The sequence below is a fragment of the Periophthalmus magnuspinnatus genome, chromosome 22, assembly GCF_009829125.3.
Source record: "Periophthalmus magnuspinnatus isolate fPerMag1 chromosome 22, fPerMag1.2.pri, whole genome shotgun sequence".
NCBI classification, from domain to species: Eukaryota; Metazoa; Chordata; class Actinopteri; order Gobiiformes; family Gobiidae; genus Periophthalmus; species Periophthalmus magnuspinnatus.
This window is the reverse complement of record NC_047147.1, coordinates 26,045,125-26,072,624: the sequence shown is the minus strand read 5'-3', so window position 1 is coordinate 26,072,624 and position 27,500 is coordinate 26,045,125. Positions and strand designations below refer to the sequence as shown.

Sequence of the window (27,500 nt, the reverse complement as noted above, 5' to 3'; positions counted from 1 at the left end):
TCGATTGAATTACGATTAATTAATCTTGCAGCTCTAATTCGGAGACGTTATTTGGGAAGAAAACCACATTTGAGCCAGTCTTGATCAGAACTACCTTAGCTGGAGGATTTTTTTAAATTTAAATTACATTTTTTTACCTATAGCGCATGTTTTTTTTGGACCTTCGCGCTAGATAAGCCTGTCAGGATAATTACTATATTGATTTATCGTTCAATATACGACACCTGGAGCAATATATTTTGGGGTGTGTACATTTTCTTTGTAAAAACGGGGGGATTTGAGGTGTTTTTGTTACAGATTCGAGCTGTAAATGGTTGAAAAAGTGACTCCCGTGGCCAATAATTACTTCATTCTGGTATTTATATGCGGCGGTTCATGTCTTTTTAAATTAACTGTATGTTTAAAATCGATTTGCGTATTTGTGTCAACGCTAATGCTAAAGCTAAGTGTCAATATTATCGTTTATCACGGTATATCTCTGTACCAACAAAACTTATTACGGCGACAGGCCTGCGGGGGCGCCAGAGGAAACCCGCCCAGACGCGACGCAGAAGCAGACGAAATTTTAGCTAAAGAAAACACCTCAAATTATTCCCCCAAACGCCGCTCCTCTGGCTCCCGAGACCCTTCTCCCGGTGTCTTTGATGTGACTTAAACACGCCTTCGTTACACAGCGAGGATGAAAGATCCCCACTGCCGAGTGCCGCTTGTGTGCACACGCTATTCCATCATGTCACATCTGCTCCGAACTGTCAACACGCGCGCCGCCGCCGTGATCCTCCGCGCGCACGCACACATCCACGGGCCCTTTTAAAAATTAACATGGAGCAAAAAAAAATGTGAATAATATATCAAGTATGGTCCTGCAGAGGAGTGCGGTGACAGAGGAGGAAGCGGCCTTGTGTGAGACGATTTATGAGCGCGTTCTGCATATACGCCCATGAATATTGCAAAGACCAAACCCCCCCTGGTGGAGAGTTCCTTTCCACGCATCTGGTGGCCTGCCTTGATCAATTAAGAAGCCGACGGACAGGCCCCCGCTCCGTACGACGCTCCCTCTGTGCGTGCGCCCTCCTCGATCTCAAAGTGTTTGTAACAGCCCCACGTTACACACTTTGACATTTTAACCGTGTTGTAATGACCACGTCGGCTTCAGAAATGTACCTGTAGAGCGACGGTTTCGGTCACAGATGTTGGAGGAAACTAGACGGCGGGAAATATTTAAACGTACTGTTGTGGAAAATATTACAGTTCTAGATGAAAACGAATCCATTTGTGAAGCCCGGTGAGTTTTGAAATATAAAAAAAAGGTTAATTCTAAGACGGGACGCGGCTCAGACCTGCCCTGGACACAGACTGGGCGTGTTTCCCCCAAGTCTCTCCAAAAGCATCTCTCCCCCTGGTCCTTGGTCTCTTCTACTCTGTTCCCCAAGAATCTGAGCTCTGAGGATTTTATGAACTTTAACTCTATTGTTCTGCCTGTAAAAGTTGTAAGAGTTAGACACTGACATGGATCAAATGCATTTAAAGACGTACGATAAGAATCTTTCCATCACAATTACTATTAACTAAACATGTTGAATCATTGTTTGAGTTTTGTGCAGCTAAAACCTAAAACATTCCTCCTGAAGATGTGACTCAGGCCTCGACTTGGACGATGTTTAAATCCAGATTCAAACGGTTCAATTTATCTGGTGCATGTGACTGAAAGGGGTTTATTCTGCCTCTTCTCGTTTAACGGTAATTTTACGATGATTATTCATGTTTTGATTTGTTGTATTGTGATTTTAATGTCTTTGAATTGAAAAAACCGTGCTTTACAACTTGCTTAACGACAATCTGTGTGTCCAGAGTCTTAACCTGCAGAGAGAGACAAATACATGTTTTTTTTTCTCATTTTCAGTTTATTTACAGGCCTTAAAACCTCCAGAATTCCCTCCCTGAGCTGCAAAAGCTGCACTAGCACTGATTCACGATTGTCCGCAGGTGCTAGAGTTTAGGTAGTGACGGTTCAGATCAGAGAGAGACAATTTAGGCTTAAACCAACTGGATTTCAGCGATGAAACTGGCAACTCAAATGAGAGAGTCATGTGATGCTCATTCTGCTTTCTGATTGGATATTCGTTTTGAGAAGAACTTAACCATCACGTCCAATGTTTTCATAATTAAAATTGATGTCAGTAAAAGGTCTATTTCATTTGAACATGTTTCTAGGGACACAGAAGGGTCACGTTCACAGTTAAACTCAGAATCTCATGTACTATCCCTTCGTCTATAGCACATGTGTCAAACTCAAGGCCCCCGGGCTAAATGTGGCCCCCCACGTCTTTTTATGTGGCCCACAACAAGATAAATTAAAAGGTTTGACTGTCTTAAAATGTCAGTTTATCACAAGATACAGTTACACAGCCATATTTTTACATCTATGGAAATGTATATGCAGTATTTGTAACTCAAAAAAGAAATAAACACAGAGACAGTTAATGAACAAGTTTAAAAAAGTAGTTGCATTTATTTTACACGTGGCCCCTTGAGACTGACCATTTTCTGATGTGGCCCTTGGTGAAAATGTGTTTGACGTCCCTGGTCTGTAGCGAAGGTGTACAACTTTATTACACTTCAAACAGGTACAAAACAGTAGAATGCGTTGTTAATTTGGCGTTTAAGTGCGTTTGTTTAGCGTCTTACCCTCCGTCATGCAGAAAACTCTGAGGAAGGCGAGGAGCTGGGCGGAGATCGGAGGCTCGTTACAGTGAAGAGCAAAGACACAGGACCTGCGACATAAAGTACAAGTCAAAATTATATGTAAAAATGACACTATTACACAGTAAAACCCACGTATACTGGTAAAGAAGTGATGTTTTACTCATTCAAGACATCGTGTAATTAAACTACTGTATTTTCTGAACCGTAAGTCGCACTTTTGTTCATAGTTTGGCCAGAGACGTGACTTATACTGTGCTCAGAGGTGATCATTCTATAAATAACCCGTAATACGCGAAATCCGTGAAGTATCAGCTTTATTTTTTACATTATTCTCTATGTTTTTGTCTGTAAAACCCCTCACCACACACTTTATACACTTTTCTCACACAGGCGTTAACATTTTCTCACATTTCTCTCTCGTTTAAACTCTCTCAAAGTTCAAACCTTCGTAGGCGTCTTTGTCGGTGCAGAACGTTTCATCGACATTGTGGGTTTTATCGGGGAGAAAACGCATACGCTGTTAAAAAAGCACGAAAAATTGCACTCAAAAAATCCGCAAAACAGCGAGACCACGAAAGGCAAACCGCATTATAGCGAGAGACAACTGTATATGTTTTTTTCTTCATTATTATACATTTTTTGACTAGTGCGACTTATACTCCAGTGCGACTTATACTCCGGAAAATACTGCAATTTTAAAATATTGTGGTTTAAGCCTGAGACAATATTATATGGATTATAATCTCCAAAAGACAAACTTAAATTTCCTTGTGATCAATGAAAAGTAGAACGACTTTTTTCTAATGACATTTTTCTAATAGTGTATTAATATCTGTATTAAAGCAGCACTGTGTAACTTTTCTGGTCGTGGCTCCGTCATTTGCTCGTCTCTACGTAGATGTTCGCGCTCTTCCAGGTCAGATCTGTGAAGAGGCGAGGCCCACTGACGATAAGAATGGATGTTTTTTGAGATAATAAAACGCCTGCAGTCGATTCACGGCGGAACATTCCGAGCCAAATCTTCATCGAGACGAGCCGGAAAAGTTACGCAACGCAGCTTTAAATAAGTTTTACGACGCGACACTGACACCTCCGTCGTGAACTCGAAAGTATGCAGAGTCCACGGCTGTAGTACTGCAATATCTGCGTATTAAAGCGGACAGAAAGGATGTATTTCAAGGTAATTCTTCGTAGAGACGAGCAGGTAACTGACCCTTTAGCGGAAAAGTTACGCAGCGCAGCTTTAATTAAGTTTCACTACGGGACACGGATACTTCCATCGTGAACTCAAAAGTATAGAGTCCACGGCTGTAGTACTGCAATATCTGCGTATTAAAGCGGACAGAAAGGATGTATTTCAAGGTAATTCTTTGTAGAGACAAGCGGGTAACTGACCCTTTAGCGGAAAAGTTACGCAGCGCAGCTTTAATTAAGTTTCACTACGGGACACGGATACTTCCATCGTGAACTCAGAAGTATATAGAGTTCTGTAATACTTTTAGTACTTATAATATTTCTTATGAGGAGATTGCGTCCCTGAGGGCAAGTAACCAAATCAAAGGCTGTCCACTAACAAGTTTACACGGCGCTGCGGCCACTGATGCTGCTCCAGATTAAATCCCGGGTGGTGTTTTTTTTTGTTCTCAAACTCAGCAGAGACCCAGAAACCGTGTCCGAACGTCACCTCAGCAGAATCCCGCCCGCGTCACACAATACCTAATATTACATGGAGGGGTAATTGCGGCGAGGACAATATTTTCCTCCCCGTTTCGGCAAAGTGATCGATGTGGCTGCAGGAGCACGGGGTCGACGTTATTACAGCGCGCAAACGCATTACCCACAATCCCCCGCCTCCCATTACATTAGACCTCTGTCCGTGGCACCGCGGCAAGAGCGACGAGACGGGGAGGTTAGCGCTTTCACAACAAGTACTTTAACTACCGCGCGAGTTTAATGAGTTAGTGTGGAGCGAACAGTCCCGAGAACAGTTTCAGATACGTTTGTGCGCCGTCCGCATCGAATTATACGGCGTTTATGTTTGTCTAAGAACCAGGGATTGCACTGTCAGCATGCTAGTTGTTGTTTACCGTGATGACAAAGTTCCGTTCTGGCCTCCGCGCGCTGTGAAATGCGTTTATAAATTCGTTTAGGTGAATAACGAGGACGCTCAGGCCACTGCAAACTGCTTAAAATGAACTAGCTCTGTCCAGTACAGATCCAGATTCCTAAACTTTTCACATTTTTAACGTGGTAAAATTGAGTTACAGCGACTTTACGTTACGTTTTCAAAGGCGTTTTGTTGGAGATCATAAGGAAACGACCAGGGACAGTAGTTTTGAATCAGAGAGTGCAGTCTTACCTATTTTTTAGTTATTTGAACATCATTTTTAGTCTTTTAATCAGCTGTTTTTGTGCTTTACTGCTGCAACACTAAAAGTCCCCATTGTACGACGTAGTATCAGGCCGTGTAACAGATTAAATCTTTTCACGTCATCAGTAATTAAAGAATTGTCAAGTGAACTGACAGGTCTTACAGCCAATTCTGTGTCAGAAGTGGGACTGCGCAGGTGAAAAGGTGGAACAAACTCAATCTTTTCAAATCGGCAGTGAAACGGACGCAGCTTTTCGCAACTAAAACTCACGAGCAGGTCTCTCACGATCATCACTACATCCACTTAATGTTCGGTCCATAGAAGTTGACGCAAGTGGAGGAAACCAAGAGGAAATCAAGTGAAGCGTCACAGTGATTCTGACCGATCACCTGCTGTGGGTTCTGCCTTAACGACACAGAAAAATAATATAGCGTGAAAACCCATCCTTCCTTTATTGTGTTAACTGAATACGAACTAAAAAAAACTTTGATTCGATTATACTCAGAAAATCTAAACTGAAAGCTATATTTTTTTGTTCAAATTGAAACTGAAATTCAAAAAACGACAAAAAAGTAGCGCACATTTTGCCCCAGCTTTATCTCTTTGCAAACTTTATTGTACAAATCCACTCATTTTGCAGACGTATAAAAGAAAACCAGCACGATCACAGCTCCGCTCCAGTATCTGCTGATTTTGTCGTCGTAAAAAAAACCAACATTTTGATGACGAGCAGACGTTTGGCATCTCCTCTCTCCGTGCCCCAGCAGAAGATCAGGAAGATGTTTCCTTTGAAAATGATCTACGAGGGACGTGCCGCGGTAATAAATCTCTACAGCTACAATGGGGCTCGTTTCATTTCGTTTCATTGTTGAGACTCGGGCTGTCATCAATAAGAGATTAAAAGACTGCTAATCTAAAATGCTGAGCACAGAACGCCGCATAAAATTAACAGGCTAATGATAAAGTGATTAGGGCTTCTCGGTGATGTAAGTGTTGGGGCGGATGGTGCGTTGATACTCGCTGTTGTGGGAGGCGTAAAAAAAAAACCCCACAAAAAAAACAAAGTAAGCTACTGCAACATTTATAATATGTGATTCAATTACGCCGAAGGGGGGAGTAATTGGATGAAACATATACAGAAGGAAGAGTAAAGAGGAGATGTAAAGGTTTAGGGAGTTAGGTTACGCCTGCAGCTGCCCTAGACTCAAACTGAAGTTATAACGTACGGCTATAGGCACTTTTTCCACGTTCTAACCGTTAATTAATGTTGATAATGTTTTACAAAGACTTGGACTTGCAATATATATAGTTTTGCAATAAAGATTTAGTTTGCAAGTGTGTATAAAAAGGTCTTACGCTACGGTTAAAGCTACTTCATTTTAAAATTGCGTGAGAAAGTAGCATTTGACGCTAACTAACTGGACAAGATTTACAAAAAGAACAGGGTACCTCAGGTTTAAAGGTGTATTATGGAGCTTTTCAAGATGTTTTAAATGTCTAGAATATTCCGCAATATGGCACGAAACTACAAACACGCAGGTAACGCCACCAGGTCACTCCATTTGCGGGTTTTGAGCAACATTTTGAGTTACAGTTGTCCCTCGCTATATCGTGGTTCGTCTTTTCTCGGTCTCGCAAATTTTTTTTGTGTAACTTTGCGTGTTTTTTGAATGAGTATGAGCGTGCACTGTGTTCTGCGTCCTGATTGGCTGTTGGACTGTATACGTTTGTTCATCAGTCATCAATCTTCAGCTAAATTTACATAAAGTGTGACTCTGAAGTGCTGTACGTTTGCAATTTGTTTTCTCCCCGACAAAACCCACAATGTCGATGAAACGTTCTGCACCGACAAAGACGCCTACGAAGGTTTGAACTTTGAGAGAGTTTAAACGAGAGAGAAATGTGAGAAAATGTTGACGCCTGTGTGAGAAAAGTGTATAAAGTGTGTGGTGAGGGGTTTTACAGACAAAAACATAGAATAATTGCAAAAAATAAAGCTGATTTTGCCTATTGTGGGTTATTTTTAGAACGTAATCCCCCCGATAAACAAGGGACCACTGTGTTTCCCATTCAAAAGATATATTTGTTTTAAATTGTTGAAGTGATTTTGTCATATTCATATTTTTTTTTACTTTTCTTATCAGCTTTTTTCCAAACTGCCACTTAACTCATGTAAATATCTTAACTATGATAAATATTCACCACCAAACCAAGTACTAATTAGAAAAACATGCACTTAAATCATTAACTTTTCATCGTTTTGAAGCTGATCTAGCCCACATGAGTTCCTTACAAATGCCTGAACAGAATTAGGCATGGGACCATATTAAAAATTGGTGTCACAATTATCATGATCAAAATAAGTGCGATTAACGATTATATCACGACAACGATTTAAGCTGCTGACCGTTTAAACATGTCCTGGATATGGATATAATTATAATGTTAAGATGATGAACAGGTTCCGTATTTAAACAGCTGTGAAAGTGAAAACATCTGGGAGAAGTAGGTTTGTTCTCCAAATTCTGGTGACGTAATGCCGATTATCTTAGTTGGCGATTGTTACAGATGCATAAAAAGTCTCATATCGTTAACCGTTCCCTCCTTAGATAATGTCACACGTTTCTGACTCTGATTCTCTTTCTGCTGTTTTTCGGCGGTCTCCGTTGACTGGTCTTTTTGGGATTCGTTGACCTTGTTGCCTGGAAAGACCCTGACCCCATCCACCCACTCACTCGCGATACACAAAATACGCTTTCTCTTTCATGAAACTGAAAAAAGTTACCATTTTAGATCACGTCTGACACTGGAGATGACCTCATGATCCTGTCTTTTATTTAATATATTCATGGATATCAAGTGGTTGATCTAACAATGCTAAAAGTTTTAGTAGCACATATTCTGTCAGTTTGTTTTTCTTTATTATTTGTTTGTTTTTGGCTTTTGTTTTTTCTGTTTTAGCCGTCTGTTGGCTGTGTGTTTTTAGAACAAAACCCCCGTGATAAACGAGGGACCGCTGTACACGTTTTAAAGTTGTACATTGTAAACCGTTAATCTCATAAATTAGCTCTGGATTCTACGCCTTTCTACATAATCCGTGTTTTACGTACTGAAAAATCTCCAAATAAAAATCATACATAAACCTGTCCCGTCGCTAAGCAGGACACATGTCGTTCATGCTAAAGACACACACTCACGCGGGGATGCCTGCTCGCGCCAGCACCTCGGCCTTCATCGCGTACAGCCGCTCGCTCTTACTGACGCCCAGCTTGATCTTCACTCGGTCGTGGGCGTTGTCCTGGAAGAAGAAGCCGTTGTGGATGACGAACTCGGCATTGGACCTGGTGCCGTAAAAGATGTAGATCTGAGGAGGAGGAGGAGGGATCGATCGGTCAGTATAGTGTCGCTATGACAACAGGACGGCATCACTGTGTCACTTTTGCTCATTAAAGGTACAGTATGCAAGTTTTTCTCAAGATGGTAAGTCGACTGCATGACCCTGAGGGAATAGAAAGTCAAAACCTACTTTGGAATACAGTTGTCCCTCGCTGTAACGCGGTTCACCTTTCGCAGCGTCGCCGTTTCGCGCATTTTTTAAGGATAATTTTGCACACTTTTTTTTTGTTTTAGAGTATAAACGTGCATTGTGTTCTGCATCCTGATTGGCTAAAGGACTGTAGACCATTGTCCATCAGTCTCCTTCAGCTAAATTTACATAAATGTTCGATCGACACTACAGCAGAGCGGCGCCAGGACAAAGAGGCGCGGTCAGAGGAACTGTGAAATACACATGAGTCACTATTAATCATTTATGTGTCTAAACTCGCAGATTGATCATTAGAATTAAATGGTTACAGTATTTTTAAAAGCTGTCGTTTTAATTTACAGTACAGGAAAACATATTTTTATTTCTCAAATGATTAGGCCTGAAAACAGGTCTAGATCTTTGGTTTCATTCTATAAAACTGAACTTATTTTTAAATCTACGAAAGTTTAAACAAGAGAGAAATGTGAAAAAATGTTAATGCCTGTGTGAGAAAAGTGTATAAAGTGTGTAGTGAGGGGTTTTACAGACAAAAACATATAGAATAATTGTAAAAAATAAAGCTGATACTTCGCGGATTTCGTCCATCGCAAGTTATTTTTAGATCGTAACCCCCGCGGTAAACGAGGGACCTCTGTATTCTCCAGGTTTAGGTGTTGTGGTTTAAATCTGCTCTTGGATTTTTGCTTCCATGGCACAAATTAGTTTCAATATTATCGTTTATCGTCTATATTTACTTCAGCGGTACATCAAACTTCGAAATGTGTTATCATGACAGGCCTAAAAAGAACAACATTTCCGTGGAGACAAGCTGGAGCAATAAGAGTCAGGTTTGTGAAGATGCAAGCCCGCTCACAATAAGGACGCAAGTTTTTCAGTGCAGTAAACACAATTTAAAACCTAGAGATTTAGCAACAGCAAAAGTGCCATTTTCAGTGAAGTAGCTTATCCAATATTGTCAAACATCACACAACTTTATGTATTTATACTCCATACAGTGTCTCACCTGTTCATTCTCTTTATAGTCACGCAGAGCCACACATTCACAGCGATCGTCCTCCAAGTTGTAGCCTGTGGTAATCTGCAGAGTTACACACAAAACAAACGGGTAATAAAAGGGTAAAATGGTTGTAGTATTGATATTTCTATGTAAACCTTAGTTAAACGCACCAGTCCGTTGGTGTGGTTGCACATGTCCCACAGCGGGATCAGGGCTAGAGTGACCCTGCTGCCGTCCTCGGTGGGAATCTGGTTCTGACGAGTCATCACTGAAGACACCGCCCACCTGAACAAAAACGTTAGACCATCACGGCAAGTCACTACCAGCCCCGTCACGGTAACACATAAACGATGATACTGACACTAATTTATGTGACTGACACGACAACCAAAGAGCAGATTTAAACCGCACAAACTGTTATAAATCTACATTATTGTTAAAAATCTGAGCTGTAATAAATAAACAGCAACACTTTAGTCATTAGTTTGAATTTGTAATGAGTCACGGACGTTAATAATTCAGCCTTTTACGACTTAAATCTGATCATACAGCCAAAAAATTGAAAAAAAAAAAAAAAAAAATTTTTAAATCACCAAATTTTCCAGTAGTGCAAAGAAAATGTTACTTGATAAATATTGATCCCAAAAAAATATTGTTCCAGCTTTAATGTACTGAACAATAAGTCAATATGGTATTAATCGGGAGGCTACGGGGAACTCACTCTACTCTACTCTACTCTACGGGGGACTCACTCTACTCTACTCTACGGGGGACTCACTCTACTCTACTCTACGGGGAACTCACTCTACTCTACTCTACGGGGAACTCACTCTACTCTACTCTACGGGGAACTCACTCTACTCTACTCTACGGGGAACTCACTCTACTCTACTCTACGGGGAACTCACTCTACTCTACTCTACGGGGAACTCACTCTACTCTACGGGGAACTCACTCCACTCCACTCTACGAGGGACTCACTCTACTCTACGGGGAACTCACTCCACTCCACTCCACTCCACTCTATGAGGGACTCACTCTACTCTACGGGGAACTCACTCCACTCCACTCTACGAGGGACTCACTCTACTCTACGGGGAACTCACTCCACTCCACTCCACTCCACTCCACTCTACGAGGGACTCACTCTACTCTACTCTACAAGGGACTCACTCCACTCTACTCTACGGGGGACTCACTCCACTCTACTCTACGGGGGACTCACTCTACTCTACTCTACGAGGGACTCACTCTACTCTACTCTACGAGGGACTCACTCTACTCTACTCTACGGGGGACTCACTCTACTCTACTCTACGGGGGACTCACTCTACTCTACTCTACGGGGGACTCACTCTACTCTACTCTACGGGGGACTCACTCTACTCTACTCTACGGGGGACTCACTCTACTCTACTCTACGGGGGACTCACTCTACTCTACTCTACGGGGGACTCACTCTACTCTAGTCTACGAGGGACTCACTCTACTCTACTCTACGAGGGACTCACTCTACTCTACTCTACGGGGGACTCACTCTACTCTACTCTACGGGGGACTCACTCTACTCTACTCTACGGGGAACTCACTCCACTCCACTCCACTCTACGGGGGACTCGCTCTACTCTACGGGGAACTCACTCTACTCTACGGGGAACTCACTCTACTCTACGGGGAACTCACTCCATTCTACTCCACTCTACGGGGGACTCGCTCTACTCTACGGGGGACTCACTCTACTCTACGGGGAACTCACTCTACGGGGAACTCACTCCACTCTACGGGGAACTCACTCCACTCTACGGGGAACTCACTCCACTCTACGGGGGACTCACTCTACTCTACTCTACTCTACTCTACGGGGGACTCACTCTACTCTACTCTACTCTACTCTTTCTTTGCTCTACTGGGAAACTTTTGGTTATTTCTTGTCTGTATGATCAGATTTAAGCCATAAAAGATGGAATTAATCACTTCTCTGACTCATTACGGAGGCAAACTAACAACTGAAGTGTTTAATTCTGCTGTTTATTTATTACAGCTCATGACTTTTAACAATAATGTAGATTTAGAATAGTTTTTGCGGTTTAAATGTGCTCTTGGATTGTTGCGTCAGTGGCATAAATTCATTTCAATATTACCTTTTATCGTCTGTATTTACGTCGACGATACTTCAAAATGTGTTACTGTGACAGGCCTACTCCTACTCTCCATGGAGATGTTAGTGCTTTGCCTGGAATGTCCCGCAGTACAGCTTTAAACGTCTATATCTTGCATTTATTTAATCACACACGTTTTTATTGCTAAATCCTCTTCACAAATCTGACCTGTAAGTCGGCCACGGGGTCGACAGTTCCAGGCAAAGCGAAAATATCTCCATAGAGACGAGGCGAAAAGTTACACAGTGCGCCTTTAACTGCAACAAATTGGCTGAAAAGTGGGTTGGTAGCTGTAGAAGAATCGGCATTTCCCTATAGCTCTTTTTAGGAGCGGAGCCGAGGCGTGTGAGCGAAGACCAATCTGAAAACAGGGCAAGGACTCGCACGAAAACACACACACACACACTCTTTCACGCGCACTTTTTCCTCGCGCGCACACTGACCTGTAGTCATCAAATGTGAAGCTGTCCTTCAGGGGTAGTTTGCTGGCGGCCGGATGAGTCTGGGGATGGAGGGACGAAGTGGACGAGCGCGAAAGACGAGAAGAGAGAGAGAAGGTAAAGGGAAAAAAAAAAAAAAACACAAATCAGTTTCAGGAATTTCATTATGCAGGTATGCTAGAGGGGGCGCTGACAGGGACGCCTAACAAGAGGGACTGGGAGTACGGGGCATCGGGTTTGGGGGCATTCGTGTATATGTGTGTGTGTGTCTGTGTGCGTAGATGTGTGTGTGTGTGTGTGTGTGGTCCATAGCGTGACACTAGCCCCCACAATACATCACTGTCAACTTAATTTGTTGTGGCCAGTAGCCGTCATAAATCTACCTCATCAATTTGAGCCAGGACCGGGCCGGGATCTGCATGCAAGTGGAGTGAGGGAGTGGGAGAGAGGAGAGCAGAGATATGGAGGGAAAGAGGAGGAAGAGGAGGAGGAGGTATAGTCCGCGCCCAAGCCACCTGCCCCCTCCCCACTCCCCACGTTCAAAGCCACACAGCCGCCACCTTCGAGAGCCATTTGCAAACTGTCCCGAGCTTAAATAGGAAAGAGAGGAAGAAAAAAAAAGAGAGGGAGGGAGTGAGAGAGAGATGGACAGATTGAGAGATAAGAGATAGAGATGGGGGAGGGAGAGAGGAGAGGGAAGGGGAGAAGGAGGGTAGAGCTAGAAGGATATATACAGAGAAAGAAAGGAAGGAAAGGAAGGGAGAAGGAGGGGGAGGGAGAAAGAGAGAGGGAGAAATGGAGGAAGAGAGTTCAGTGGAATGCATAATGAAGAAGACTACGGGGAAAAGGACAGAGGGAGGGAGGGAGCAAGAGGAAAAAGTAAAGAGAGAGAAAAGTAGTAGATCAAAAGAGGCAGCACACGCTCATATACTGGACAAAGAAAGACCACGCCGTTAAAAAAGGTACACTGTGGAACTTTTCAGGTGGAGGGTGGAGGTGTTTTGCAGAGATGGTTCCCATAGTATGGCTTTAGACTTTATCGTCATGGAGACTTGCAGGTGATGCTACCAGGACAAGTTCTACCAGGACGTCACATCTGTGGAAAGTTCAAATTAACAATCGTGTTTTTCAAGTTAACTGAATAGATACAAGATACAACTGTTTAATGCCGTACTGTGGAACATCCCAGGATCAGACAGGTGTGAGGAGCTCTGGGTGTCGGACAGATGTGAGGACAGGTATGAGGACAGGTGTGAGGACAGGTGTGAGGACAGGTGTGAGTGGCCCTGGGTGTCGGACAGGTGTGAGGACAGGTGTGAGGACAGGTATGAGAACAGGTGTGAGGACAGGTGTGAGGGGCCCTGGGTGTTGGACAGGTGTGAGTGGCCCTGGGTGTCGGACAGGTGTGAGGACAGGTGTGAGGACAGGTGTGAGGACAGGTGTGAGGACAGGTATGAGAACAGGTGTGAGGACAGGTGTGAGGGGCCCTGGGTGTCGGACAGGTGTGAGGACAGGTGTGAGGACAGGTGTGAGGACAGGTATGAGAACAGGTGTGAGGACAGGTGTGAAGGGCCCTGGGTGTCGGACAGGTGTGAGGACAGGTGTGAGGACAGGTATGAGAACAGGTGTGAGGACAGGTGTGAGGGGCCCTGGGTGTTGGACAGGTGTGAGTGGCCCTGGGTGTCGGACAGGTGTGAGGACAGGTGTGAGGACAGGTGTGAGGACAGGTGTGAGGACAGGTATGAGAACAGGTGTGAGGACAGGTGTGAGGGGCCCTGGGTGTTGGACAGGTGTTAGGACAGGTGTGAGGACAGTTGTGAGGACAGGTGTGAGGACAGGTGTGAGGACAGGTGTGAGGACAGGTGTGAGGGTCCCTGGGATAGATTTTTACTAATCAGAAAATATCATTACATGAGAATACTTGATAATTATGAACAAAAAGTAAAAAAATATATATTCCACAGTTTTTTGCTTTTTCTGAGCATTTTTAACACATTCTGATGTTTGTAGGGAGTGCCATGTCTACATTTTAATAACTTATATTTGATTTATTCATACTAGGCTGGGTGGAGGAAGTGTCTTGCCTAATGACACAACAAAAGTTGCAACTAGAGCCACTACTGCCACCTGATATTCCCAGTTGTCTCGCATCCAAGTACTAGGGGATAGGGTGAGGAGCTCAGTCACACGGGAGGAGCTCGGAGTAGAGCCGTTGCTCCTACATGTTGAGAGGAGCCAGCTGAGGTGGCTCGGGCATCTGCTCAGGATGCCTCCTGGACGCCTCCCTAGGGAGGTGTTCTGTTCTCTCGGCTGGCCTGGGAACGCCTTGGGATCCCACCGGAGGAGCTGGAGGATGTGTTTTTTTGTTCTTTTGTGGATGGATTTTTTTGGGCTTTTTTTTTCTTTCAATGGATTTTTTTTGTTTTGTTTTTGACAGATTTTTTTTTTAGTTTTTTGCTTTGGATGGATTTTTTTTGTATTCAGTGGATTTATTATTATTTTTTTGCTTTTGACAGATTTTTTTTTGCTTTGGATGGATTTTTAATTTTTAATTTTTTTATTCAGTAGATTTTTTTTTTTTTTTTTTTGCTTTTGATGGAGCATACCCACGTGGTTGTTTACGTACCGTGTATACATAAGAAGCCCCAAAATTAGATTGACAGTTTATTTCCAAATACAAGTCCGCAGACACCGGCCTATCTCTGTCCAGTGATTTGACGAAATAGCTTTACATGGCTGCTCCCCATATCCATGTTTTGTCGCGTGTCAGTAATTGTCCTGTCTGCATCTGTCTGTATACATCAGCATACATCAACCAGGAATACCAGCAAACCGGACACAGGGAGGAGGGAGGGAAAGAGGGGGATGGAGGAGAGGAAGAGAGAGAGAGAGCGATAGAGAGAGGGGCCTTTTTTTTTTTTCTTTTTTTTTTTTGAGGAAGGTACATTCAGGTCAATTCAATTCAAAGCCAATGTGACAAGCTAATTTTCCAGTCCGGTCATCTGAGCAGGAGGGAGGTGAGGTGGAGGGGAGAGGGTGGGGGAGACGGGGACAGTGCCCAGGCAGAGAGGTGTCTTTTGGTGAAAAAGAAAGAGAGAAAGAAAGAGGGAATCCCAAATTAAGATTATAATAATGGGATTTTACTTCGTGGGGGTAGCATGGGTAATTGGTTAGCAAAAAAAGGTCCCAGGTTAAACTGCAGGTGGGGCGTGTCTCTGTGGAGTTTGCATGTTCTCCGTACGCTTGGTTCATGTTCCATCCTCCAAGCTACAAAAATAAACTAATCCTCCATCTTTTCTGGACCAAAATCCTGCCTCAAAATGATGTATGTTCCACAGTATGCCTTTAAACCCCATCTATCCATCTTACATTTTTAAAACGGAGTGTTGTTACTGCTGAAAAAATATCATAAAAACAAACATTCTTGCAGAGAGTGGAGCCAGCTTTCGAAAAATCTGACCTGTAACTTGGCACAGCGGTGTAACGAATACATCAGAACATTCCAGCAAAGCTTTAACATCTCCATGGAGACTAGATGAGCTAGAAAAGTTACAAAATGTACCTTTAGGAACTGCTCTTTGTGAAGTATCAGTCTTCTGTTGTCTAAGTAGCACATACACTAAGAAGCAGGGATAAGTTCTGGGTCGAGGAAAAAACAAAGTGTGCAGGACTAAAACTGCTCTAAGGAAGAGTTGCCCCCGTTTTGATTTGAAATTAATAATAATATTTAGCACAAAACTGTCGATTAGTAACAGATTACAACCGTTTGAGAGCCTGGGATCATTACCAAACAGACTATAAAACATCAATCCCACCTAAAGACTTCAGTCATATAGAACACAACACTCCCCCCTGGTGTTCACGATCAGATCTGCATGTTTTCCGTTTTCAAATTCACTGAGGTTGTGTTTAAAACAGATTGAATCCAGTGTCTGTGATTGCTTTAGTTATTGTCTAAAATACTTCTCGTCAGACATCAGATTATTAAAAAAAGATGGTTGAATACAAGATTATCTCAAAATATACTCATGCACTGGTAAATGAAAAGACACACGACGTCCCTCTTCTTTATACTGTACTTAGTAGCTTGTTGTCTCCCTCTACTGGCCACGCACAGACACTACCTGAAGCTGCAGTTTAAGTGACTTGAGTTGGACGGTTTTACATTCAAGAAGAAAGAGATCCTCAGACAGTCTCGGCATCAAATTGATTTTAACATTCGAATAAATTATGTCGTAAAACTGTACTTTGTCCCAGATATTTTTGGACAGAACAAGTTTACTTCTAATGCAGAGGTGCCCAAACGTTTTTTATTAATCAAAACATATTCGAAGCGGAGGCTCACAGATGATGATCAATGCAGTACGGTGCTTTACACACAGCTTTGACAGAGCCGTTGTGTATTAATAAGGCTTTAAACACACTTATTTTAGGTCTGTATCACAAATGCAATGTGATGTTTGAGGTTATAGTGGGAGAAATAGTTTAATTTGCTGTTAAAAGTGCTGCTTATGATCAATTGGGCCGGTTCAGCGGGAGGTCTGAGGTTTAGACAGTCCTGTTCTAATTCCAGTACATTTAGGGCGTGTAAAAATAGTGGAAGAGTGAAATGAAATGATGTTGAGCTTCAGTATGTGGTGTGTGCTGGTGTCATGTCCATAAAACCTCTCCCCTATAATGTAAAAACTATTTCTGAAACTTCATAAACCAAAGATTTTAAGGACTTAATTTAGATTTTAAGGACTCATAACTGATTCATTCATATTAGTTAAAGTGGGTGAGGTGTCTTGCCTAAAACCCTTTGCTAACGTCAGTGGGAGCGACCTCAGGGAAAGAAAGCACCTGATTTGTTCCTTTATAAACGTTCATATCTTGATTTATAGACACAGCAGTGAAATAAAAACCCCAGGATCATGTAGAGCGGGTTAATACGAACATTTAAGACCAAAATGACGAGTCTGACAGCAGCAGGTACAGAGAGAGAGGTCGATGGAGCTGAATTGCGCCCGTGATCGCTTCCTATTTGGAGCGTGGCAGCTAGCAGGTTAGCTATGTCCATTTATATAAACAGTCTATGCTAAGGACGCAAGAAAATTTCAACTAGAGCCACTGCTGCCCCACTGTGGCACCTGATATTCACAGCGCTCTCCCATCTCAGCACTAACCTGGCCCGACTGTGCTTAGCTTCCGAGATCAGATAAGATTGGACATTCTTAAGCTGATCCCGCACGCAAATAAACACAAAAATAACCCCGTGTTCTCTTCCTCACCTGTATCAGTTTGTAGAAGTACGCGTATTGCCGTGCCGTGTTCTTGTATTGGCTCAGGATGTCGGGGATGGCCTGTGTGCCCAACAGCAGCTGAACCTCGTCCTGGTTAAAGTACAAGGGCGTGTCGTACTCCAGAGGCAGAGAGCGGATGTACGGGAGCCAATGGGAGCTCGGGCTGCAGCGCTCACACAGCAGGTGCAGAGCCAGAGTCACGTTCCCCATCGCCTGCATGATCCGGTCCTGACTGTACAGAGGACCTAAGGGGAGGGCAGAGGAGACATTTTTATAACTATGTCCACATTTCTATCAATAAATTAGAGATGGAACAGTTATTTTTGGGGGTTAATATTTATCAGGGGTCATTTGTGTTTGTACTAGTGTGGTACTGCCATTTCATTCTGCTGTTACGGATGCTTAACGATATTGTACATTTAGAATATTTTTGTGGATAATCTTGCTTTAGAGTGGTGGCGTGAATTAGTTTCAGTATTATCGTATCATATTATCGTCTATAATAAGACCCAAAGGCCAAATTTAACCCTCAGACCAATTTTTCGGGCGAATTGGCTCCGTGTACAACAGAGAAAGGCAAACTCACTGTTAGCGTCACTGCTTCCTGTCCAATTGTATCTCTTTGGGGGTTTTGCAGAGTCATGTCAAAATGAATAAATAAATATATAAAGATCAGACGGTGGACAGAGAGCTGTGGGTGGGTTCGACCGTGTCCCTCGTGGTGTCCTTTGGGGGGTGCTTCAGGAGTAGGGGGTTGGGGGCTCTTTGCTAAGGGCTGTCCGGTCCCTTCATGACCGGAGCAGGAGCTGTGTTCACACTACAGGCAGTAAGTCAGACCTGCTCCTGGTGCAGGTTGGACTCCACCAGGGCTGCCCTTTGTCACCGGTTCTGTTCATTATATTTATGGACAGAATTTTTAGGCGCAGCCAGGGGTCGGAGGGGGCCTGGTTCGGGGGCCAGAGGGGGTCTGGTTTGGGAACCACAGGATTTCATCTCTGCTGTTTGCAGATGATGTTGTCCTGATGCTTCTTCGAGCCAGGACCTGCAGCACTGGGGCGGTTTGCAGCCGAGTATGAAGCGGCTGGGATGAGAATCAGCTCCTTCAAGTCCGAGGCCATGGTTCTCGACCGGACGTTTGCCCTCTGAGGGTGGAGGGTCCCTGCCTCCAGGGGAGGAGTATCTCGGGGTCTTGTTCACAAGTGAGGGATGGAGTGTGACATTGACAGGTGGATCGGTGCAGCGTCTGCAGTGATGCGGTCGCTGTATCGGTCGTGGTAAAGAAGGAGCTGAGCCCAAAGGCAAAGCTCTCGATTTACCGGTCAATCTACGTTCCTACCCTCACCTATGGTCATGAGCTCTGGGTAATGAGCGAAAGGACAAGATCGTGGATACACGCGGCCGAAATGGGTTTCCTCCGTAGGGTGGCTGCGTGCTCCCTTAGAGATAGAGTGAGGAGCTCGGTCACATGGGAGGAGCTCAAAATAGAGCTGCTTCTCCTCCTCCAAGAGGAGCAGCTGAGGTGGCTCAGCGTCTGCTCAGGATGCCTCCTGGACGCCTCCCTGAGGAGGTGTTCTGGGCATGTCCCACCGGGAGGAAGCCCAGGGGAAGACCCAGGACACGCTGGAGGGATTATGTCTCTCAGGTCCGGGAACGCCTTGAGGTGCCGCTGGAGGACGTGTCTGGGGTGACTGAAGTCTGGGAGTCCATTTTCACTCTTTCTGAAGCCTTACCCAGTACAGAGTTCTGAGCTGATTCCACCGTCATCAACATCTTCCTGGGAATCCACAGAAACAGCTCCTCTGCCTGTCAGACACAAGAGCAGTTATTCAAAACAAGGGCCTCAAACTGGGTCTGCGTTTTCTTTTCTTGTTGTGAAAAATCTGTGGGCTTCAAGCCAAACTCCCTCCTATACGCAGACTTACACCTGAGCATTATTTAAAACACCATTAAGAATACTGTGACAAGACTTTTAAAGCTTAAATATTATTGTTTTGTAAAGAAAGCACATGAATGAAATAACATCATGAAGTTTAAAGTATAGATTTTTAGTTAGTAGTAGTAGTAACGTAGTTTAGTAGATACTTCTGATTCAGACATGGTGCACAATATGAAACGAGCCTTAGATTTCACAGTTTGACGTCTCCAGAGCACACTTCTTGTACCTTGATGCCTTTAGTGGCTTGGAGGCCGTATCCTTCAGTCCCAAAGTCGCCCACAGTGAATCCATCAGTGGAAGCTCCACAGTCCTGAGCCCAGGACAGTAAGTCTGAGAAATAATCCTCCCTGCTGCCTTCAAATATCACAGAAATACCTGGAGATCGAGCAGAAAAGACAACACAACGTAAGCCCCTGTTTATGTTTGTACTGCTTCATATGGTCTGTTTAGTTAAAGCCATAATATGCAACTTTTTAATAACAATAACAAAGGTGTGTTTTATGATTCTGGAGTGGAGAGTGGAGAGTACAGTATTAACTTTATATTTCTATGGACTTATCTACGCAACATGCTCCCTCCAGAAATGCATTTAGTGTATATTTGATAATAGTTAAAAACATAATAAATATTCAAATTTTAAAAAGTATAAAGTGATTAAATTAAACAAATTCTGCCATTTTTAGTGCAAATGTGAAATTACCTTTTTGCTTCTTGCGTATTTTCTCCACCAGAGCTCTGATTTGGATGTACTCTTCCCACTCTTTACCAGCAGAGGGCGTTGCACTGCTGCACTCTGAAAACACAAAAAACTAAATATAAAGGAAACACTGCATATATTTTTATTTTAAGTACAAAGAGACTGTTATGGGAGTTTAAAAACGCACACACAGCTTCTTTCAGAGTAAAACTGATCATGGAGACAGTAGTGTGAGTGTTGAAGTGTTTTACAGCTCTGCGATTGAGATTAGATTTAAGATTTTTACGTTTCGATAATAGGATTTAAACACGTCCAGAAGAAATGACAAAAAAGACTCAACGCTGAACTGACAAACTAATACAAGAATCGGAACGCGTTTGTACAGACGGGAAAATTGCAACAGATATTTTTCCCCAAATCATTCAGCTCCTGACGACGGTGAAAGAAAAATTGTAATCTGTCAACTGGACAAAAAGAACTAAGCCTCTTCTTCAGTTGTGGTCAGATCACTGGTGAACACTGCCTTATGTCTGTTTGAAGGAAGGAAAAACACGACAGCGTCCAGTAATCAGACCAGAACTGAAGACGCAGCTTTGATGAGCAGTGAAACATCTTGAATAACAACTTTTTGTGCAGTTACAGATGTGAAATTTTACATTACACAGGCTTTTTTTTCCTGACAAGTCCTGAGATTGTGATCAGTTTTGAGTTTTACGCAGTAGAACATCCAGATCCACACGTCACAGTGACTGCAGACTCCCCAGCTCCACCTTCACACACTCCACCTTCTCATACGAGGGCCTGAAAGAATGGAACAAGCTCCAGACTGACCTAGTATTTGTGTAATTTTAAATGTGTAAATGTCTCATATGACGTTTTTAAATGAAAGAATGGGAGAGCGCACACGTTTGATCGCAAATGGAGAGATACTTAAGACGTTCTTAATTTCTTGTAATCTGCCCGGCAACTGCTGATGGAAACACGCTTCAGTTAAATCTAGTGTAAAGCATCTATTTTTTTATGAGATTAATGTTTTTGCACGTGCTCCCTGTTAAAATAAACTAATAAACAAAACAAAAATTAACTAGTTTTTGATAATAGGATTTAAATATGTCCAGAAGAACTCACAAAAGACTGACAAACTACTACTAGAATCACACAGGGAGGGCATCTGACACACACAGGGAGGGCATCTGACACACACTGGGAGGGCATCTGACACACAGGGACCTTTCAGAACATGTTTGTACAGATCTACACGATAACAGTTTTTAGGCAGAATAACTCAGATTTTTACAGCCCTAATGCAAATAAAACAAAGTATTTAGTCTAACATTCAGAGCTTGTATTTGTACTATACTATACTATACTATACTACATGTTCATTTACAAAGGGATTATGGGTCTGCTCCCTCCATATCTCAGCACGTATATTCAACATAAAACAGATGGACATTATGCTCTGTGATCACAAAACTGCAGCTTCTCTCTGTCCCGAGTGTCGTGCAGAGACGGGTAAAGTGACATTTCAATATTCTGCAACTTCAACGTGGAATAATTTACAAAAAGTCTCGAAATTACAAAAACTGACTTCAATAGTTCAGTTTAAATCTATGTTAAAAGGTTTGGAAATTAAGTCTGTGATTTGTAATTGCTTTTAAGAATCTATTTTATGATGTGTTGAAATGTAACTGTGCTGCTGTTTGGCCAGGACGCCCTTGAAAAAGAGATTGGTAATGTGGGACTTTCCTGGTTAAATAAAAAAAATAAATAATAATAATAAAATAAAATAATAAAAATACATAAATAAAAAATAAAATAAAATGAAAAAATGAAAAAAATGAAGAAAAAAAAATGAAAAAAATAATAAATTAAAAAATAAATTATAATAAAATAAAAAAATAAAATAAAAATAATAATAATAAATAAAATAAATACAAAAAATAAATAAAGTAAAATAAAATAAATTAAAATAAAAAAACAACTATATACTTATACTGAGGACTTACTCTGGAGCAGTTCTGAAATCAGGTTCATCATTTCTTTGGGGGAAACCACAGCCGTGGCCCCAGAGCCGGACTTCAGCGTCTTCACTCGGCTCTTCTTCCCCATTTTAATGATGGTGAACTGAAAGAAACAAAACAACACGAGTTTAAACAGGATTATGTAAATGAGGAGGTGATAAACATTAACAAAACTCAAATCTTAAACTAGACGACTGCGTTTTTGTTACTAAACGTTGGCCACATTAACAGGACGCTCGTTATGTCTTTAGAAGAGAATGATAATTATACTTATTCACATCCAAAACATTTTTAAACTCTCATAGTTTTGCTAATTGTGATAAAACAAATGAGCAAAAAGACCATAACTGTTTGTGGGCCGTGGTACCTTTTATATAATCGTGCTAATCGTCAACAAAGATAATCTGCCATTTGATCACAAGAATGCAGAGAAAATAATACAAATATCATTATTAATATTAATTATTTTCATTTTCCTCCAAAACACAGACTTGTCACACAGTTGTAAATATGTGCCAAGTCTGTGTCTTGTCACTATTACAATCGTTTCTCGAGCCAAAACTGGACTTGATATAAAACCACAGAACTCAGTCCAAAACTGAACAGGGACCAGGAGGTCGACACATTATTATGAAGAAAAACACGACAGAAAAATGATTAAAATGAGATAAAATGAGATACATGGACTGGGAGATTTAGGAATAAGCAGTAAAATGGAGAGACAGACAGAAAGAGAGAGAGAGAGAGAGAGACAGGGAGACAGAGAGAGACACAGAGAGAGAGAGACAGACAGAGAGAGAGAGAGAGACAGAGAGAGAGACAGACAGAGAGAGAGAGAGAGGCAGAGAGAGAGAGACAGACAGACAGAGAGACTGAGACAGAGAGACAGAGAGAGAGACAGATAGAGAGACAGACAGACAGAGAGACAGACAGACAGAGAGAGAGGCAGAGAGAGAGAGACAGACAGAGAGAAAGAAAGAGACAGAGAGAGGCAGACAGAGAGAGACAGACAGAGAGAGAGAGGGAGAGACAGACAGAAAGAAAGACAGGATGATGGATAGATAAAATAATGCACAGAATAAATGTACTTATGAATGACTGATCTAAAAATCATTGTTGTTTTCACCTTTAAAAAATAACGACTATAACATGTTTAAACCTGGAGACTATGAACGTCCTGAGAGTTTATCCCCAGAACATTTTTAAACCATGAGCAGTTTGAATAATTATTGTTAATCTGAGTGTTTTTGGCCCTAAACACAAACACCGCCCCCTGTCTCTGCAGATTGTGGAATAAGTCACTGTCGGTCAATGGATGTCCAAGACTTTGTTACTCATTTACTACAATCAAACTTCTCAAGCTCCAGTTCAAATGAGCTTTTGTGAACCTTTTGTGCAATATCTCCTGTTATGTTGAAATGTATTATTACGCCATAAACGAGTCTAGAAGGTTCTCCGCGGATTGTACTTTAGACAAACAGGGAAGTTTGTTTATCATTCCAGGGCTCGACGTTTTGGGTAAAAATATCGGATTGGGATTTTTCTGACAAACACTGCGGTTATGATTTGATTTGTGATTCAAGTTTAGACATTTAGATAATGTTCAACGTTTTTTTATTGTTTATTTGAACAGGGCCAGATGCAACAAACTGATTAAATATTCAGTGTTTATAGCCAAAGTTAATTCGCAACACCAGAGCCTAGAAGAGCATTTTAAAACAAATTTCACTAAAAGATGTGAGATTAGTTGTAAAAATAAAAAAGCAAAGTTCACGTTTTAAAGACATCCAGGAGCATTTCACGTTTGAGAGAAGAACTGAACTAAAGAGATCTGAACTGATAAACTTCAGTAAAACAAGAAACAAATGTGTTTCGCAACATGTTGGGGGGGATTTCTAAACCACAGAATTAGCAGATAGTTTCACAAAAGACAATATTACACGACTTAAATAACTGTCTTTGCGATTTCCTAATAACAACACTTCAAATTTGATTCAGTTCAGACACATCTCGCAGCCGTAGTTTAATTTCAGATTTGTTTATTAAGAAGAAAAACCCCTTGAGATGAATCGTTCTTATATGGGAGTAAGTTTATGATTGTATTACTATAAAAAAAACAAAAAAAACAAAACACATGCATTTTTTTCAGTTACATTTTCAGTGGACTAAAGTCGACAGCTGTCCAGACGCACGCGGGGGCAGCTGTCTCCGAGGTCCTAAAAACAAGCACAACGAGTCTGTACTAAAACGAGATAGAGCTGAAAGATTCATCGCATTTAAAGCAGAATTTATATAATATTTTAAGTGCCAGAATTTCCGCAATCCACAATAAAATCTCCCGTTTTATTCTGCATAAAAACTACAAAACGCTCTGTACAAACACGTTCTGAAATACGCTGTTCAGTCTTTTTATTAATTCTTCTGAACGTGTTTAAAATTTGAACATAAATCACAAATCCGAATCGCGACTGTAAAATCGATATTGAAATTGTGTGACGATTATCACGGCCAAAACGATAATGATTTAAATCGTTATGGATATGAATAATTATAACTTTAACAGAATATTACGGATGAGCAGGACCATCGACTGAAATCTGGAGGTCCGGGACAGAGGAGGGGGTCCAAATCCGGGGCCCCAGACAGCAGACCCCTTTGTGCCCCCCTGTGGACTCCCCTGTGGACTCCCCTGTGGACTCCCCTGTGGACTCCCCTGTGGACTCCCCTGTGGACTCCCCTGTGGACTCCCCTGTGGACTCCCCTGTGGACTCCCCTGTGGACTCCCCTGTGGACTCCCCTGTGGATAAATCATGTTTTTCTGCACATTCAGCTCATATAATTGCGATTATCTTTTGTTAGCGATTATCATATTTACGTAAAATGCCCCACGACCGATTTTTATCAACCCTTTTCATCCCGACAAATTATATTATTGTTTATTAATAGTGACAGTTGCACACAGTAGTTATAATATTACCGTTTATACTTTTTTTTTTTCGCAATAAAACCCACTTTTGTATTTGTTTTTGTTAGTCCTAGTCCTTCTGCAATGGTCTGTTCACTTGTTTTTTACAGATAGTGCTGTGTAACTTTTGTTTAGTGGATTTACTCTGAATGTATATGGACCAGGACTAATGCAGGACCCAACCAGGACTAAAGTGGGACTAAAAATGAACTAAACAAGCTCTAAATCTGGACTAATGCAGAACGAAAATAGACCAATAGGACTAAGAGGCAAAATCAGGTATAAATCTTGGATAAAATATGCAAAATTGAACAAGGGGAAGTGTTAAGACAGTCAGAGCTAAAAGAGACTCAACCGGGACTAAAGTGGGACAAATATGAACTAAAGCACCAGGACTAAAGTAGGTTTATAGGGCTAAGAGGGACCAGGAATACACTTTGGACATACACCAGAACAGAAAAAACCAAAGTCTTGAGACAGGCAGAGCCAAAGGAGACTAAACCAGGACCCAACGGGACTAAAGGGACTAAAGTGGGACTAAAGTGAGACTAAAGTGGGACTAAAGTGGGACTAAAGTGGGACTACAGTGGGACTACAGTGGGACTAAAGTGGGACTACAGTGGGACTACAGTGGGACTACAGTGGGACTACAGTGGGACTACAGTGGGACTACAGTGAGACTACAGTGAGACTACAGTGAGACTACAGTGAGACTACAGTGGGACTACAGTGGGACTAAAGTGGGACTAAAGTGGGACTACAGTGGGACTACAGTGGGACTACAGTGGGACTAAAGTGGGACTAAAGTGGGACTAAAGTGGGACTAAAGTGGGACTAAAGTGGGACTACAGTGGGACTACAGTGGGACTACAGTGGGACTACAGTGGGACTACAGTGAGACTACAGTGAGACTAAAGTGAGACTAAAGTGGGACTAAAGTGGGACTAAAGTGGGACTAAAGTGGGACTAAATATGAACTAAACAAGCTCTAAACAGGACTAAAATAGATCAATAGGATTAAAAGGCAAAACCAGATGCAAAACTGAACAAGGAGAAATTTTAAGACAGTCTGAGCTAAAAGAGACACAACCAGGACTAAAGTGGGAGGAAATATGAACTAAAGCAGGACTAAAGTGGACTTATAGGGCTAAGACAGAATGAACTTTCTCTTTTCTCTCTTTGTACAATACTAGAGAAGAAAAAAGGTAATTCTTGGGACAGTCTGAGCTAAAAGAGACACAACCAGGACATAAACTGGGACTAAATATGAACTAAAGCAGGACTAAAGTAGGTTTAGAGAGAAAAGCAATGTCTTGAGACAGGCAGAGCTAAAGGACACTCAACCAGGACCCAACCGGGACTAAACAACTAAACAAGCTTTAAGACAGGACTAATGCAGGACCAAAATGGACCAATGGGACTAAGAGACAAAATCAGATGCAAAACTGAACAAGGAGAAGTGTTAAAACAGTCAGAGATAAAAGAGACTCAACCAGGACCAAACTAGGACTAAAGTGGGTCTAAATATGAACTAAACCAGATCAAAACCAGGACTAAAGTTGGTTTATAGGGCTAAGAGGAACCAGGGATAACTTATTAAAACTAATTCTTGGGACAGTCAGAGCTAAAGAAGACTAAACCAGGACTAAACCGGGACTAAAGTGGGAGTAAATATGAACTAAAGCAGGATTATATGGCTAAGAGAGACCAGGAATAAACTTTGTACAACACTAGAGAAGAAAAAAGCTTATTATTGGGACAGTCAGAGCAAAAGGAGAATAAAGCAAGACTCAAACAGGACTAAATAACATTAAAAAGCATTTCTGGACTAAAACATGGCTTAACCAGCTCTAAACCAGGAGCAAAACGCTGCCAACAAGTGGAATGAACCTCAGTGAACCTCAGAAATTCTGCGTAAAACAAATGTCAATCTTTCCACTAAAACTACTCGGTAAATTCTCTTGGATTTGAGGTGATTCAGCGGCTAAAAGCAGCAGGTTTAGGCCGGACACAGCAGCTCTGTCCCTGCTTCTTTTTAGAGGCATCAGGCCCATGTGAGAGGAGGTAAACTGGATCTAAGCACACAGCTCATTCATACAGCACAGCAGGCTAACTGTGCTAACTATGCTAACTATGCTAACTGTGCTAACTGTTTGAGAAAGCAGCTCATCTGAGAGCTTCAAAATACGCAAAAATGGCGTTAAATTATCACCCTAAAACATCCTGCAAACACGCGCACACATAACTCAAAGGGAGACTCGCATGTTACAAAGAAAGTTGACATTTTTCTTGGGTTTTGTCATACCTTTTTAAGTGACAGCAGCAGTTCCTCTGTCTCTGCAGGGAAACCCAACTTGAACGACAGGCTCAGGGAG

At 42.1% G+C, this 27,500-nt stretch overlaps 1 protein-coding gene across 1 annotated transcript in view; it reads right to left on the bottom strand.

Annotated features, from left to right (window-relative positions):
- setd3 (SET domain containing 3, actin histidine methyltransferase) overlaps window positions 1–27,488 on the bottom strand; it is a 32,120-nt gene extending 4,632 nt beyond the window's left edge. The window contains exons 1-11 of the mRNA XM_033988525.2: window positions 27,431–27,488; window positions 22,146–22,263; window positions 20,140–20,232; window positions 19,666–19,814; window positions 19,234–19,306; window positions 17,492–17,748; window positions 12,225–12,283; window positions 9,793–9,907; window positions 9,629–9,703; window positions 8,276–8,442; window positions 2,689–2,774 (exon numbers count right to left, since the gene is read on the bottom strand). Of these exons, the coding sequence (XP_033844416.1) occupies window positions 2,689–2,774; window positions 8,276–8,442; window positions 9,629–9,703; window positions 9,793–9,907; window positions 12,225–12,283; window positions 17,492–17,748; window positions 19,234–19,306; window positions 19,666–19,814; window positions 20,140–20,232; window positions 22,146–22,248 (1,177 nt within the window). The 5' untranslated portion in view covers window positions 22,249–22,263; window positions 27,431–27,488. The remainder of the gene's footprint in view (window positions 1–2,688; window positions 2,775–8,275; window positions 8,443–9,628; window positions 9,704–9,792; window positions 9,908–12,224; window positions 12,284–17,491; window positions 17,749–19,233; window positions 19,307–19,665; window positions 19,815–20,139; window positions 20,233–22,145; window positions 22,264–27,430) is intronic.
- Window positions 27,489–27,500: the final 12 nt, after the last annotated feature.